The 12,646-nt window shown below is 46.1% G+C and overlaps 1 protein-coding gene across 3 annotated transcripts in view; it reads right to left on the bottom strand.

Annotated features, from left to right (window-relative positions):
• Positions 1–6,650: 6,650 nt before the first annotated feature.
• CCDC160 (coiled-coil domain containing 160) overlaps positions 6,651–12,646 on the bottom strand; it is a 38,903-nt gene continuing 32,907 nt past the window's right edge. For 2 of the 3 annotated variants that reach the window (XM_069746960.1, XM_069746961.1), the window contains exons 2-3: positions 7,738–10,776; positions 6,651–7,262 (exon numbers count right to left, since the gene is read on the bottom strand). In XM_069746960.1, coding sequence (XP_069603061.1) covers positions 9,856–10,761 — 906 coding nt within the window. In that variant the 5' untranslated portion in view covers positions 10,762–10,776 and the 3' untranslated portion in view covers positions 6,651–7,262; positions 7,738–9,855. Of the gene's footprint in view, positions 7,263–7,737; positions 10,777–12,646 lie in introns of those variants that run through there. The other variant, XM_069746959.1, reaches the window with a different exon arrangement.

Genomic DNA, 12,646 nt, shown 5'->3' with positions numbered 1-12,646 from the left:
TCCAGACCTTTCCTGAGCGTTGTGATTCCGGAGACATGCGAGGCCATTGTGCAGAGCTTAAGGCATTATATGGAGGTACTACTATATTTTTTTGGCTGCTGTGTTATGTCGATATATTATACTAGCTATTGAACCAGTTCTACGCCCTGATGGCGAGCATTTCTATAGGTATATGTTCTACATCCTATCATGTGCTGCTCCCATCCTGCGCCCCCATTCAGACATGTGCTGCTGTGATCCTGCGCCTCCATTCTGACATGTGCTGCTACCATTTTGCGGCTCCATTCTGTTATGTGCTGCTCCAACCCTGCGCCACCCTTTTTTATTTGCTGCTCCCAACGTAATTTTATTGATTCTATTATTTATTTATTTAGATATATTGTTTAGCACCCCCTCTGAGTCACCGAAGCCATCTGTAAAAAAATGGCTGCCTGCATACTCTGTGTTGTTGACTTTGTTATACTAATCCATACTGCACCTCAATCACTGTAGGATGTCCACATGAGAGTGTATGTGCATAATATATTTGACCTAATTTGTACATGTTTCCTTCTCATCTTGCAGTTTCCCAAGACGGCGGATGACTGGAAGAGGATTGGTTCCGATTTTGATGAGCTGTGGCAGTTTCCAAACTGCGGTGGTGCATTAGATGGAAAGCATGTGCGCATCACGCAACCAGCCAACTCTGGATCATTTTTTTTCAACTACAAAGGATATTTCAGTGTGATCCTCATGGCCCTTGTCAATGCAAACTATGAGTTTGTCGATGTGGATGTTGGCATGAATGGTCGAGTCTCCGACGGTGGTGTTTTTGAACACACTTCATTTGGGGAAAGCTTGAGGAACAATGAACTGCTGTTGCCACTAAATGAAGACACAAAAGCAAACCTAAATTTTGTCTTCATCGCTGATGAAGCTTTCCCTCTTCATCCACATTTGCTGAAGCCATTTGCACAGAGAACACTCACACCGGAGCGCAGAATCTTTAATTACCGGTTGTCGAGGGCCCGTCGTGTGGTTGAAAATGCCTTTGGGATAATGGCAAATCGGTTTAGAGTGTTCCACACAGCTATCAACTTGAAGCTGCCGTCTATAGACATTGTGGTTTTGGCATGCTGTGTGCTCCATAATTTCCTGAGACGTCATGATACGAACTCCTATTCTCCTCCTTCGTTTATTGATGCAGTGGACGCAAGAACCGGAGATATTGTGCCCGGGGAATGGCGTACACAACCTGAAAATTTTACAGCTCTTCAAGCTCTTGGATCTGGCAGACAGGCAGACGATGCAAGGGACTGTCGCGAAAAATACTGTCAGTACTTTAATGGTTCTGGAGCTGTACCGTGGCAGGATCGCGCCGTATAACATAAAAATTAGTTTTTTTGCTTTGCTGTCATATAAACCTCTCTAAATAACTTTAAATGTGATGCCTATACAATGGTGCTGTTAACCCTTATAGCTTGGTAAACATTAAAGAAAGAATGCGAAGATTTTTGGTTTTTTTTGTAACACTTTCTTGGTTTTAAATTATTTTACAACAAAATATAACATAACCCCCCCACCAAAAAAAATATTATCTCCTGCCCAAGAGGTGTCGCAGCGTCACGCCCTGCTGCTCCACTTGACTCTGGAGGAGCGCTGCTGTCTGCTGCAGGAGCGCTGCTGTCCGCTCCAGTCGCAATTGTCTCGCCAGGAGCTCTCTTACGGTGGCCGTTTCTGTGGATAGAAGAGGTTGGAGAACCAACGTTGATTCCTCTGAAAATACATCTCGACCTCTGGGGCAGGACCTAATTTTCTGTGTTGTAAATTTCTATTTGGTCTGGCACCACAGGGCGATGTAAATTTTATTAAATTTTACAGTTTTGGTTGTCTATGGTGACATCCAGCAGAAAACCACTCGCATTATCTTGATACTTACGGAGAAGGGACGCCGGTTCCTCATTGCCAGAACCACAGCTGCTAATGTCCCATCCCAGCGATCTGGCCACTGCTGCAGCACCTAAAAGCAAATAACAGATCTGGTTAACTATGGAACACGCCGTTGGGAAGCGCTCGCAGTTTTGGTCACTTACGTATGTTAGCTTCTGGGGAGAATGCCGCGGACCCGGGGGAGGAAGAGGAGTGTCGAAAGGGAGGTGTTGAGGGTGGTGTAGGGGTGCGAGGCCGTCTGCTCTCTGGTGGTGGCGTGGTAGGCCGCTGGGTCATTACTGCGTCTGTAATGTATTCAAATATTTCCGCTACCCTCTTATGTCCCGTATGCAGTTGAAAAACTGTAATCTATGATTGTTAACTTACGTGACGTCACGGACTGTGGGCTCCCGCTGGTGGTGGATGCTGTGGTGCTGCTGGCAATGGCAGGTACCTGTTGCCGCCGCTGTCTCTCTACACAGAAAGTTTACAAACGCAATCTTTAAAAACACATGTAGAGTGCTGCAGATCAAAGCTAACAATATACTGAAACATAAAATTTATATCACACTTCACAGGGGTGCGAGGGTGCATGGTCGCAACAGATGGTGGAGGTGTGGTAGGCCGCTGGGTCATTACTGCGTCTGTAATGTCTTCAAATATTTCAGGTACCCTGTTATGTCCCGTGTGATGTTAAAAAAAATGCAATAAATGATTGTGAACTTACGTGATGTCCCGGACTGTGGGCTCCCACTGGTGCCTGAAGATGGGGTACTGGTGGCAATGGTGGGTCTGACTTGCCGCCGCTGTCTCTCTACACCTAAAGTAAAGAATCACAATGTTTATACACAAATGTTGAGTGCTGCAGATCAAAGCTTACAATATACTCAAACATAAAATAGAGATCACACTTTACAGGGGTGCGATACTCTGACATGTCTGTGGGCTCTGGGGTTCAATGGTCTTCCTGTCTTTGGAAAACGTATTATTTCATCTGTAGGCCAACCTCCTCCGTTAATATTTATGGGAAATTGAGAAAGTAAAAATTATGGACATCATAATAATTTCAAGATGGAGGTTGAGATTAGGGAACCCGACAAGTTTTCTCACGGACAACGCATATTCTGCTTGGAGAATAACTAAATTGTACAAAAACGGGGCATGTGTTTTAATGCATTTGAGGTCACGTTGGCAACCATGAGCGCAAGACTCCCTCCCAAACCCCCCCCCCTCCTGACAGCATGCATCTCCCAATCCCCCCATACTAGTACTTGCCTCGCCTTGCCTCCGCACGCAACTCCGCAAACATTTGTGGCGTTTTATAGCGGAGGTCAGCCCATTTTTTACGCAGCTGAAGCTGACTGCGGCAGACACCAAACCTCCTCTCCATCATTCTTGTTATTTGTCCAAGCACTTCTCGCTTGTGGATGTGTGGGTGGGCAGGGCGGCTCTCCAGACCCTCGTAATCCATGGCATCCATCTGAGAAATAAAAAAAAGGAGTTCTGGCTGCCCCAGAGGAGCAGAACGCATTCTCGCCGCCATTTTAGATGGAATGACCCTGAAGAGCAACGCCCAGAGGAGGAGCTGCGCTCCGCCGTCCTGCCGCGCCATTGGCATCGCAATAGCGTTGCCGTTTATGAACAGCGTCACATTTGTGACGACTGAGCGTTAAGAAAGGAACGCACATAGTAAATGCCGTTCGAAGTATCGTTATATAACGCCGGAGCGGCACGTAATGTACGCTCGTGGTCTATGACGGCGTGATGACGTTACAGCGTTCCTGCGTGCCTGCCCTAGCTTGTTTTTGTCCCCTGACATCGTGATAATGGCTGCCAGTCGCCGTGGTCCACCTATGGGCATCCCAGAGCTCAAGTTCCTTATTGGAACAATGGATAGGATGCAGTATGAAACCACAGGGATGGTGCTGCACCGCAACCAGCACAAGGAGGAAGTTGTCCGTGTGGTGTCTGAGGGCCTCAGGAAGCGGTTTGGGATAACTCGGACCAAGGCCCAGATTGTTAAAAAATGGGGCGATCTCAAGTCGAAAAGGCCAGAGCGCCTGCAGGAGCTTCGCCAGGAGATTAGCAGAGGTTAGTACTCAGGTACCCAAAAGTATGTTGGACAGCTATGGGACAGTTTGAACGTTGCAGAGCCACTATGAGCCACAGCTATGGGACAGTTTCTACGTTGCAGAGCCACTATGTGCCACTGCTATGGGACAGTTTGAATGTTGCAGAGCCACTATGTGCCACAGCTATGGGACAGTTTGAACGTTGCAGAGCCACTATGTGCCACAGCTATGGGACAGTTTCAACGTTGCAGTGCCACAGCTATGGGACAGTTTGAACGTTGCAGAGCCACTATGTGCCACAGCTATGGGACAGTTTGAACGTTGCAGAGCCACTATGTGCCACAGCTATGGGACAGTTTCAACGTTGCAGTGCCACAGCTATGGGACAGTTTGAACGTTGCAGAGCCACTATGTGCCACTGCTATGGAACAGTTTTAACGTTGCAGAGCCACTATGTGCCACAGCTATGGGACAGTTTGAACGTTGCAGAGCCACTATGTGCCACAGCTATGGGACAGTTTCAACGTTGCAGAGCCACTATGTGCCACAGCTATGGGACAGTTTCAACGTTGCAGTGCCACAGCTATGGGACAGTATGAACGGTGAAAAGTACTATGTGGCACAGCGAACTGCTGACCTAACTTTTTTTTTTCCTTCACAGAGGCAAAGAGACAGCGCCGCCGCCACGAGGCATCCCGCCCAGCCTCTTCTGGCTCTGTGCCCTCAGGGTCAAATGTCCCGGTGCCCTCCGGGTCAACTCCTCCAGATCCTAGTAGGTTCCCACAATAATGTGATTTGGATTTTGTTTCAGGTCCCCTTCCCCCCCCCCCCCCGGCAGCCAGTGTTGCCATATATGCTAACAGAGCTTTTTTTAAAAAATTTTTTTTTTTTTTTTTTTCTTCACAGAGGCAAAGACACAGCACCGCCGCCGCCACGAGGCATCCCGCCCAGCCTCTTCTGGCTCTGTGCCCTCAGGGTCAAATGTCCCGGAGCCCTCCGGGTCAACTCCTCCAGATCCTAGTAGGTTCCCACAATAATGTTATTTGGATTTGGTTTCAGGTTCCCTTCCCGCCCCGGCAGCCAGTGTTGCCATATATGCTTACCAACCTTTTTTTTTTTTTAATTTTTTTTTTTTTTTTTTTTTCCTTCACAGAGGCAAAGACACATCACCACCGCCGCCACGAGGCATCCCGCCCAGCCTCTTCTGGCTCTGTGCCCTCAGGGTCAAATGTCCCGGAGCCCTCCGGGTCAACTCCTCCAGATCCTAGTAGGTTCCCACAATAATGTTATTTGGATTTGGTTTCAGGTTCCCTTCCCGCCCCGGCAGCCAGTGTTGCCATATATGCTTAACAAACTTTTTTTTTTTTAATTTTTTTTTTTAATTTTTTTCCTTCACAGAGGCAAAGACACATCACCACCGCCGCCACGAGACATCCCGCCCAGCCTCTCCTAGATCTGTGCCCTCAGGGTCAAATGTCCCGGAGCCCTCCGGGTCAACTCCTCCAGATCCTAGTAGGTTCCCACAATAATGTGATTTGGATTTTGTTTCAGGTCCCCTTCCCGCCCCGGCAGCCAGTGTTGCCATATATGCTTACCAACCTTTTTTTTTTTTTAATTTTTTATTTTTTTATTTTTTTCCTTCACAGAGGCAAAGACACAGCACCGCCGCCGCCACAAGGCATCCCGCCCAGCCTCTTCTGGCTCTGTGCCCTCAGGGTCAAATGTCCCGGAGCCCTCCGGGTCAACTCCTCCAGATCCTAGTAGGTTCCCACAATAATGTGATTTGGATTTTGTTTCAGGTCCCCTTCCCCCCCCCCGGCAGTCAGTGTTGCCATATATGCTAACAGACCTTTTTTAAAAAAAATTTATTTTTTTTTTCTTCACAGAGTCAAAGACACAGCACCGCCGCCGCCACGAGGCATCCCGCCCAGCCTCTCCTGGATCTGTGCCCTCCGGGTCAACTCCTCCAGATACTAGTAGGTTCCCACAATTATGTGATTTGGATTAAGTTGCAGGTCCCCTCTTAACACCCCCCCCCTCCCCCGGCAGCCACTGTTGCCATATATGCTGACAGACCTTGTTTTTTTTTTTTCCTTCACAGAGGCAAAGAGACAGCGCCGCCGCCGACAGCACGAGGCATTCAACAGCGACTCAGATCCCGAAGTGCCCTCCGTGCCTCAACATCCTAGTAGGTTCCCACAATTAAGTTATTTTGATTTTGTTGCAGGCCCACTCTTTCACCCCCAACCCAAACCCCCCCCCCCCCCTTCCCCCCCAAGTCAGTTTTGCTTACTTTTTTTTTTTTATTTTCATTCACAGAAGCAAAGACACATCGGGAGACTACTGTGTTATTAATGTTATGTTTTTTGACCCACAGCTGTCGTCACTGTCAACAAGGAGGATATTGAAGCCGGCATAGACAAGTTACTCCACACTATGGCACATATTCAGGAGCAGCACAATGTGGCAATGGAGGAGCTGCAGAAGCTGCTTGACATGTGCCAGCAGTTGTAGGCGGGCCAATAATCCATTTTTTGTTGTTCCAATTAAAAGATTTTGTTAAACTTTCATTCGATTTTTTTTTTTTAGTTAACTGTACATGAATTTGTTACGTTAATTTGTTCCCTCATACAGTGCTGTGATTGAGACACACCAATCAAAAAGTAGTGATAGAATTTATAATAAAAGCTTTTATTTGAAACATTATTTTAACAAGACAATAAAAAAAAAAGGAATGTAAAAGTAGTTAGGAAATCACAAATTATGATACGACGATTGTTCCGGCTGAAAATTTTGGTGCCTGATGGGCGAAGCCATATGTAAAGGTATTGGCGTGTAGGAGTTATTAGGGGGTGGCTGGCCGAAGTGGGAAACGTGAGGATTGTGTCGCATCGATGTCTGACCCTGTGACCAACCATTGAAATTTGATGGCTCTGTCCGCTGTATTGGCCGGGAAGAGACCAAACAAGTGTTCTTGTCCAAATCGCCATCAGTACCCTTGTTTACTGCTTCCAGAATCAGACGCTCTGCTAGTATTCTTTGGTTGTCGTCCATTTTGGCCAGTTTGTCAACCACATAGTGTCCAAACCCCTCTAACGCAGGGCTAACATTTCTTGTCAACACCTTCTTTGCCAGGCTCAATAGTTCATTTGAGGCGTCTGAGGTGGCTTTCCGTTTTCTTGGACCTTGCCTCGATTGAGTCCTGGCAGGTGCAGCCTCCACTAAATCTGTTGTTGTGCAGTCCTGTGAACAGTCTAGTGTACTCTCCTGCGCACTGTCATCCTGGGGGGGGGGAAAAAAAAAACAAGTTATGAACCCGGCAACAAAAAGTAGTACCACCATAACCGCATCCAAACTATATATTCGTAGTAGGTAACAAAAAGATTATAATATATTTGATGCTTAGTAATATTCTTTAACCCTCCCTTTTATTGAATACTTTGAACTACACTGTTCTGACTGCTATGGGAACCTGACCAATATTTTATAGTCTAAATAGTCTCAACAAGAGTACATCGGCAGCTTGAAGCGATACTATTTTCTATATTGCTTAGATGGTATGGTTTACATATATCTCCATTTCATACATATTAAGTTCCCCATATAATACTTGACTGCGACAGGGTTACTTATGTGTACATGTTTTTGTAACAACTTCAAACTGATGTGATAATCAGAAGTATAAAACCTAAAATGCAGAGAAAAATTATGTAATTATAGGACACATTGGTGAACTTTCGTCCAAAGAGCTACTTACTTGTTGCCCTTGTGACTCCTGCTCGGCGTGGTTCTCCGAAACTATTGGTTCCACAGGTGCCAACAATCGAAGACACGTTGAAGTCCGTGGCACCTCTTGGTCCCTCAGAAAATTAAGATGCTCAAAATACCACAGTTTTGGCACATAAACTTCTTCAGTGGAAGCTCCGGACCTTGTAGTCTGAAGAACCTTGTTCAGCTCCTTCCTCCACACCGTGCGGAGCGCCTGGATTTTCTTTTTAATAACTGCTTCGTTAGCTGCCTCATCTGGTGCCTGACGATTGTAAAGCTCAATGAGCTGTAAGTAACCCTCCCTCCTCTTTTCCCTGTTACAATACTCAGGAGATTTTATTTTCCAGAGGCAGGGAAAAGACTGATAAATCTCGATGAAATCCCTGATGAACTCCACACGATTTGACATCTAAAAAGTAATTATAAAAAAAAATTACATGGTTGACAAAGAGTCCTATTAACAATACTTTTGCCAGTGTGCCAAACGCTTAACAACAGCAGCCACACAAAGCGCTCATGCCTACCATCGCTTCTTCCATCTGCCACGCCATAGGCCACCATAACCCAAAACAGTGTACCGCCCGCTTCCCTACAGCAGCCACACAAAGCGCTCATGGTGACCATACATTGTACCATCTGCCACGCTCTAGCTCAACAGACACAACCGGTCATAAGCAGTCACAACAGCGTACCATCCGCATCGCTTCAGCGGCGGAACGAAGCGGTCATGCCGAACAAACTGAGTTCCATCTACCACGCTGTAGCCCACCAGTCACGACCAGTCACGACCAGTCACAACAGCGTACCATCCGCATCGCTTCTTCCATCTGCCGCGCCATAGGCCACCATAACCCAAAACAGTGTACCGCCCGCTTCCCTACAGCAGCCACACAAAGCGCTCATGGTGACCATACATTGTACCATCTGCCACGCTGTAGCGCAACAGACACAACCGGTCATAAGCAGTCACAACAGCGTACCATCTGCATCGTTTCAGCGGCGGAACGAAGCGGTCATGCCGAACAAACTGAGTTCCATCTACCACGCTGTAGCCCACCAGTCACGACCAGTCACAACAGCGTACCATCCGCATCGCTTCTTCCATCTGCCGCGCCATAGGCCACTACCGCCCGCTTCCCTACAGCAGCCACACAAAGCGCTCATGGTGACCATACATTGTGCCATCTGCCACGCTCTAGCTCAACAGACACAACCGGTCATAAGCAGTCACACCAGCGTACCATCCGCATCGCTTCAGCGGCGGAACGAAGCGGTCATGCCGAACAAACTGAGTTCCATCTACCACGCTGTAGCCCACCAGTCACAACCAAGCACAACAGCGTACCATCTGCCACATTGTAGCCCTCCAGTCACAACAGTGTACCATCCACTTCGCTTCAGCGGTGGAACGAAGCACTCATGCCGTCCATACAGCGTTCCATCCACCACGCCCAAGCGGTTTACATACCTCGAAGCAGCGGTGCAAAGCGTGGTATATTCAGCGAGGTACAAAATTCCGATGTCCAGGTCCACCAAGTGTCCAAGTACGAAGTGAAGAAAGGAAATTTTGAAAGCAGTGAAGTGGCATTGGGAACAATAGCGCTCAGGTGACAAATTTTCCAACCAATTGTGTGCACAGAACCTTTGGCCTATCACCACACTAACTAGTGGCACAACACGCCCCTTGTGAACAACGTCACGCACAGATTATGCAAAATTTGCTCTGAATCGTCGTGTGTGACACGACCGTACGACTGTCCCATACGACTTCTACATCGCAAATACGTCATGAATTTATCGCTTCAGCGTCGTGCATCGTGTAGTGTGACCGCAGTCTACGATGTTTGAAACGATAATTAAGCGACGATGCAACGTCACAAATCGTGCCGTCGTAGCGATCTAAATTGCACTGTGTGACGGTACCTTAACTCAAAGAAAACACAACACAATCCACAACCACATCTAATCAAGTTTGTGACATTTTTTGGGTTGCAATATTCTTGATGTCAAAAAGTAACAAATTCAGCAGATTAGAAAAAGTTAAAAAAAATAGCGGACACCTAAAATATAACCCCAAAATAAGTTCCATGTACAAACAGAAAACAAGTCACTTGTCAAGGATATAGAGTCTCCTTAGTAAATCCAGCTCAGCCACGTCTTGCTCATGCTGATGTCTCGCCACCTGCCTCTCTTCTTTAAGAGTCTCTATTTCTCGCAGTAACTTCTTTATTTGTGAGTCATACTGACGTTTAGCCTTTTCTGAAGCAATGAGGAGTTTCAGCTCCTGTTGCTGCTGTGACGTACATAGCTCCTGTTGCAGGTCTGAATTTTGGAGCTGTAGATGGTGGACCTCCTCTCTGGCTTTACTCATGCTTGTGTTAAGTTCTTGCACCATGGCATGATTTTTCTGCATGTATTTCCTCAGGGTCCGCAGATCTGCCTCCCTTTTATCTCCATCTTTCTTCAGTTGATTAATCAGGACACGTTTACATTCAATCTCTCGTTTTGATGCCGCCAATGCCATTTTCAGAGCCTCCAAATCCCTTTCAGTCTCCTTTTGTTTGGCCTTCAATTCAGATATCTCAAGCTTGCAAGCACTAAGCTGAAAATTGAAACAAGCTCCCTCAGAATGTTTTTTATTCATTTCGGCTCTTAAAAGATTTAATTCCTTCTCGTTCCATAGACAATGCCCGCCGCTTTTACTGGCTGTAGAAGAATCGTTGTCCGCCTTTAGGCAGGACTCGCAGTTGGCATGTTGTGCAGTAACAGCGTGGTCCTGCACACAACACTCTCGGATGATCATTTTAGACAAGAGCTCTTTTTTCTTCTTTTTTTCCTTTTCCTGAAATTCGCACACTGCAGCCCTGTAGATTTCTTCCTTCTTGCTGGCTCTCTCTTTTGCCCGTTTTTCTGACATCAGCAGTTCTGGTTCAAAACTTTCACGCAAGAAATCTTCTGCGCTGAAGCGTGGAGAGAATAGCTCTTCCACCCAATGCTTTGTATTGTTTGCCATCTTTTACTAATGGACCTGTGTGTACAAACCAGAAGAAAAAAATGTCACATGTAGATTATAGCAAAGCAAAACTTGGGAAAAGTTGTTTTCCAGTGCTCATCTTATACCGGAAGAAGCCCAGTAATATACAGTGGGGCAAAAAAGTATTTAGTCAGTCAGCAATAGTGCAAGTTCCACCACTTAAAAAGATGAGAGGCGTCTGTAATTTACATCATAGGTAGACCTTAACTATGGGAGACAAACTGAGAAAAAAAATCCAGAAAATCACATTGTCTGTTTTTTTAACATTTTATTTGCATATTATGGTGGAAAATAAGTATTTGGTCAGAAACAAACAATCAAGATTTCTGGCTCTCACAGACCTGTAACTTCTTCTTTAAGAGTCTCCTCTTTCCTCCTCTCATTACCTGTAGTAATGGCACCTGTTTAAACTTGTTATCAGTATAAAAAGACACCTGTGCACACCCTCAAACATTCTGACTCCAAACTCCACTATGGTGAAGACCAAAGAGCTGTCAAAGGACACCAGAAACAAAATTGTAGCCCTGCACCAGGCTGGGAAGACTGAATCTGCAATAGCCAACCAGCTTGGAGTGAAGAAATCAACAGTGGGAGCAATAATTAGATAATGGAAGACATACAAGACCACTGATAATCTCCCTCGATCTGGGGCTCCACGCAAAATCCCACCCCTTGGGGTCAGAATGATCACAAGAACGGTGAGCAAAAATCCCAGAACCACGCGGGGGGACCTAGTGAGTGAACTGCAGAAAGCTGGGACCAATGTAACAAGGCCTACCATAAGTAACACACTACGCCACCATGGACTCAGATCCTGCAGTGCCAGACGTGTCCCACTGCTTAAGCCAGTACATGTCCGGGCCCGTCTGAAGTTTGCTAGAGAGCATTTGGATGATCCAGAGGAGTTTTGGGAGAATGTCCTATGGTCTGATGAAACCAAACTGGAACTGTTTGGTAGAAACACAACTTGTCGTGTTTGGAGGAAAAAGAATACTGAGTTGCATCCATCAAACACCATACCTACTGTAAAGCATGGTGGTGGAAACATCATGCTTTGGGGCTGTTTCTCTGCAAAGGGGCCAGGACGACTGATCCGGGTACATGAAAGAATGAATGGGGCCATGTATCGTGAGATTTTGAGTGCAAACCTCCTTCCATCAGCAAGGGCATTGAAGATGAAACGTGGCTGGGTCTTTCAACATGACAATGATCCAAAGCACACCGCCAGGGTAACGAAGGAGTGGCTTCGTAAGAAGCATTTCAAGGTCCTGGAGTGGCCTAGCCAGTCTCCAGATCTCAACCCTATAGAAAACCTTTGGAGGGAGTTGAAAGTCCGTGTTGCCAAGCGAAAAGCCAAAAACATCACTGCTCTAGAGGAGATCTGCATGGAGGAATGGGCCAACATACCAACAACAGTGTGTGGCAACCTTGTGAAGACTTACAGAAAACGTTTGACCTCTGTCATTGCCAACAAAGGATATATTACAAAGTATTGAGATGAAATTTTGTTTCTGACCAAATACTTATTTTCCACCATAATATGCAAATAAAATGTAAAAAAAACAGACAATGTGATTTTCTGGATTTTTTTTCTCAGTTTGTCTCCCATAGTTGAGGTCTACCTATGATGTAAATTACAGACGCCTCTCATCTTTTTAAGTGGTGGAACTTGCACTATTGCGGATTGACTAAATACTTTTTTGCCCCACTGTATATCAGCATGGATACAATAACAATGCCTCCTCGTAGCACTGTGTAAGGCAATGGTCACATGTTGCGTTTTTGCTGCTTTATTTATGTAACTTTTAAGCTTTTTTTTACAGTACCAGCAAAAGCGATGAGTTTTCAGAAATCTCATGCACAC

The sequence above is a fragment of the Ranitomeya imitator genome, chromosome 2 (assembly GCF_032444005.1).
Source record: "Ranitomeya imitator isolate aRanImi1 chromosome 2, aRanImi1.pri, whole genome shotgun sequence".
In the NCBI taxonomy this organism is placed as follows: Eukaryota; Metazoa; Chordata; class Amphibia; order Anura; family Dendrobatidae; genus Ranitomeya; species Ranitomeya imitator.
The sequence above is the reverse complement of the archived record's forward strand: the minus strand, read 5'-3'. Positions and strand labels throughout refer to the sequence as shown.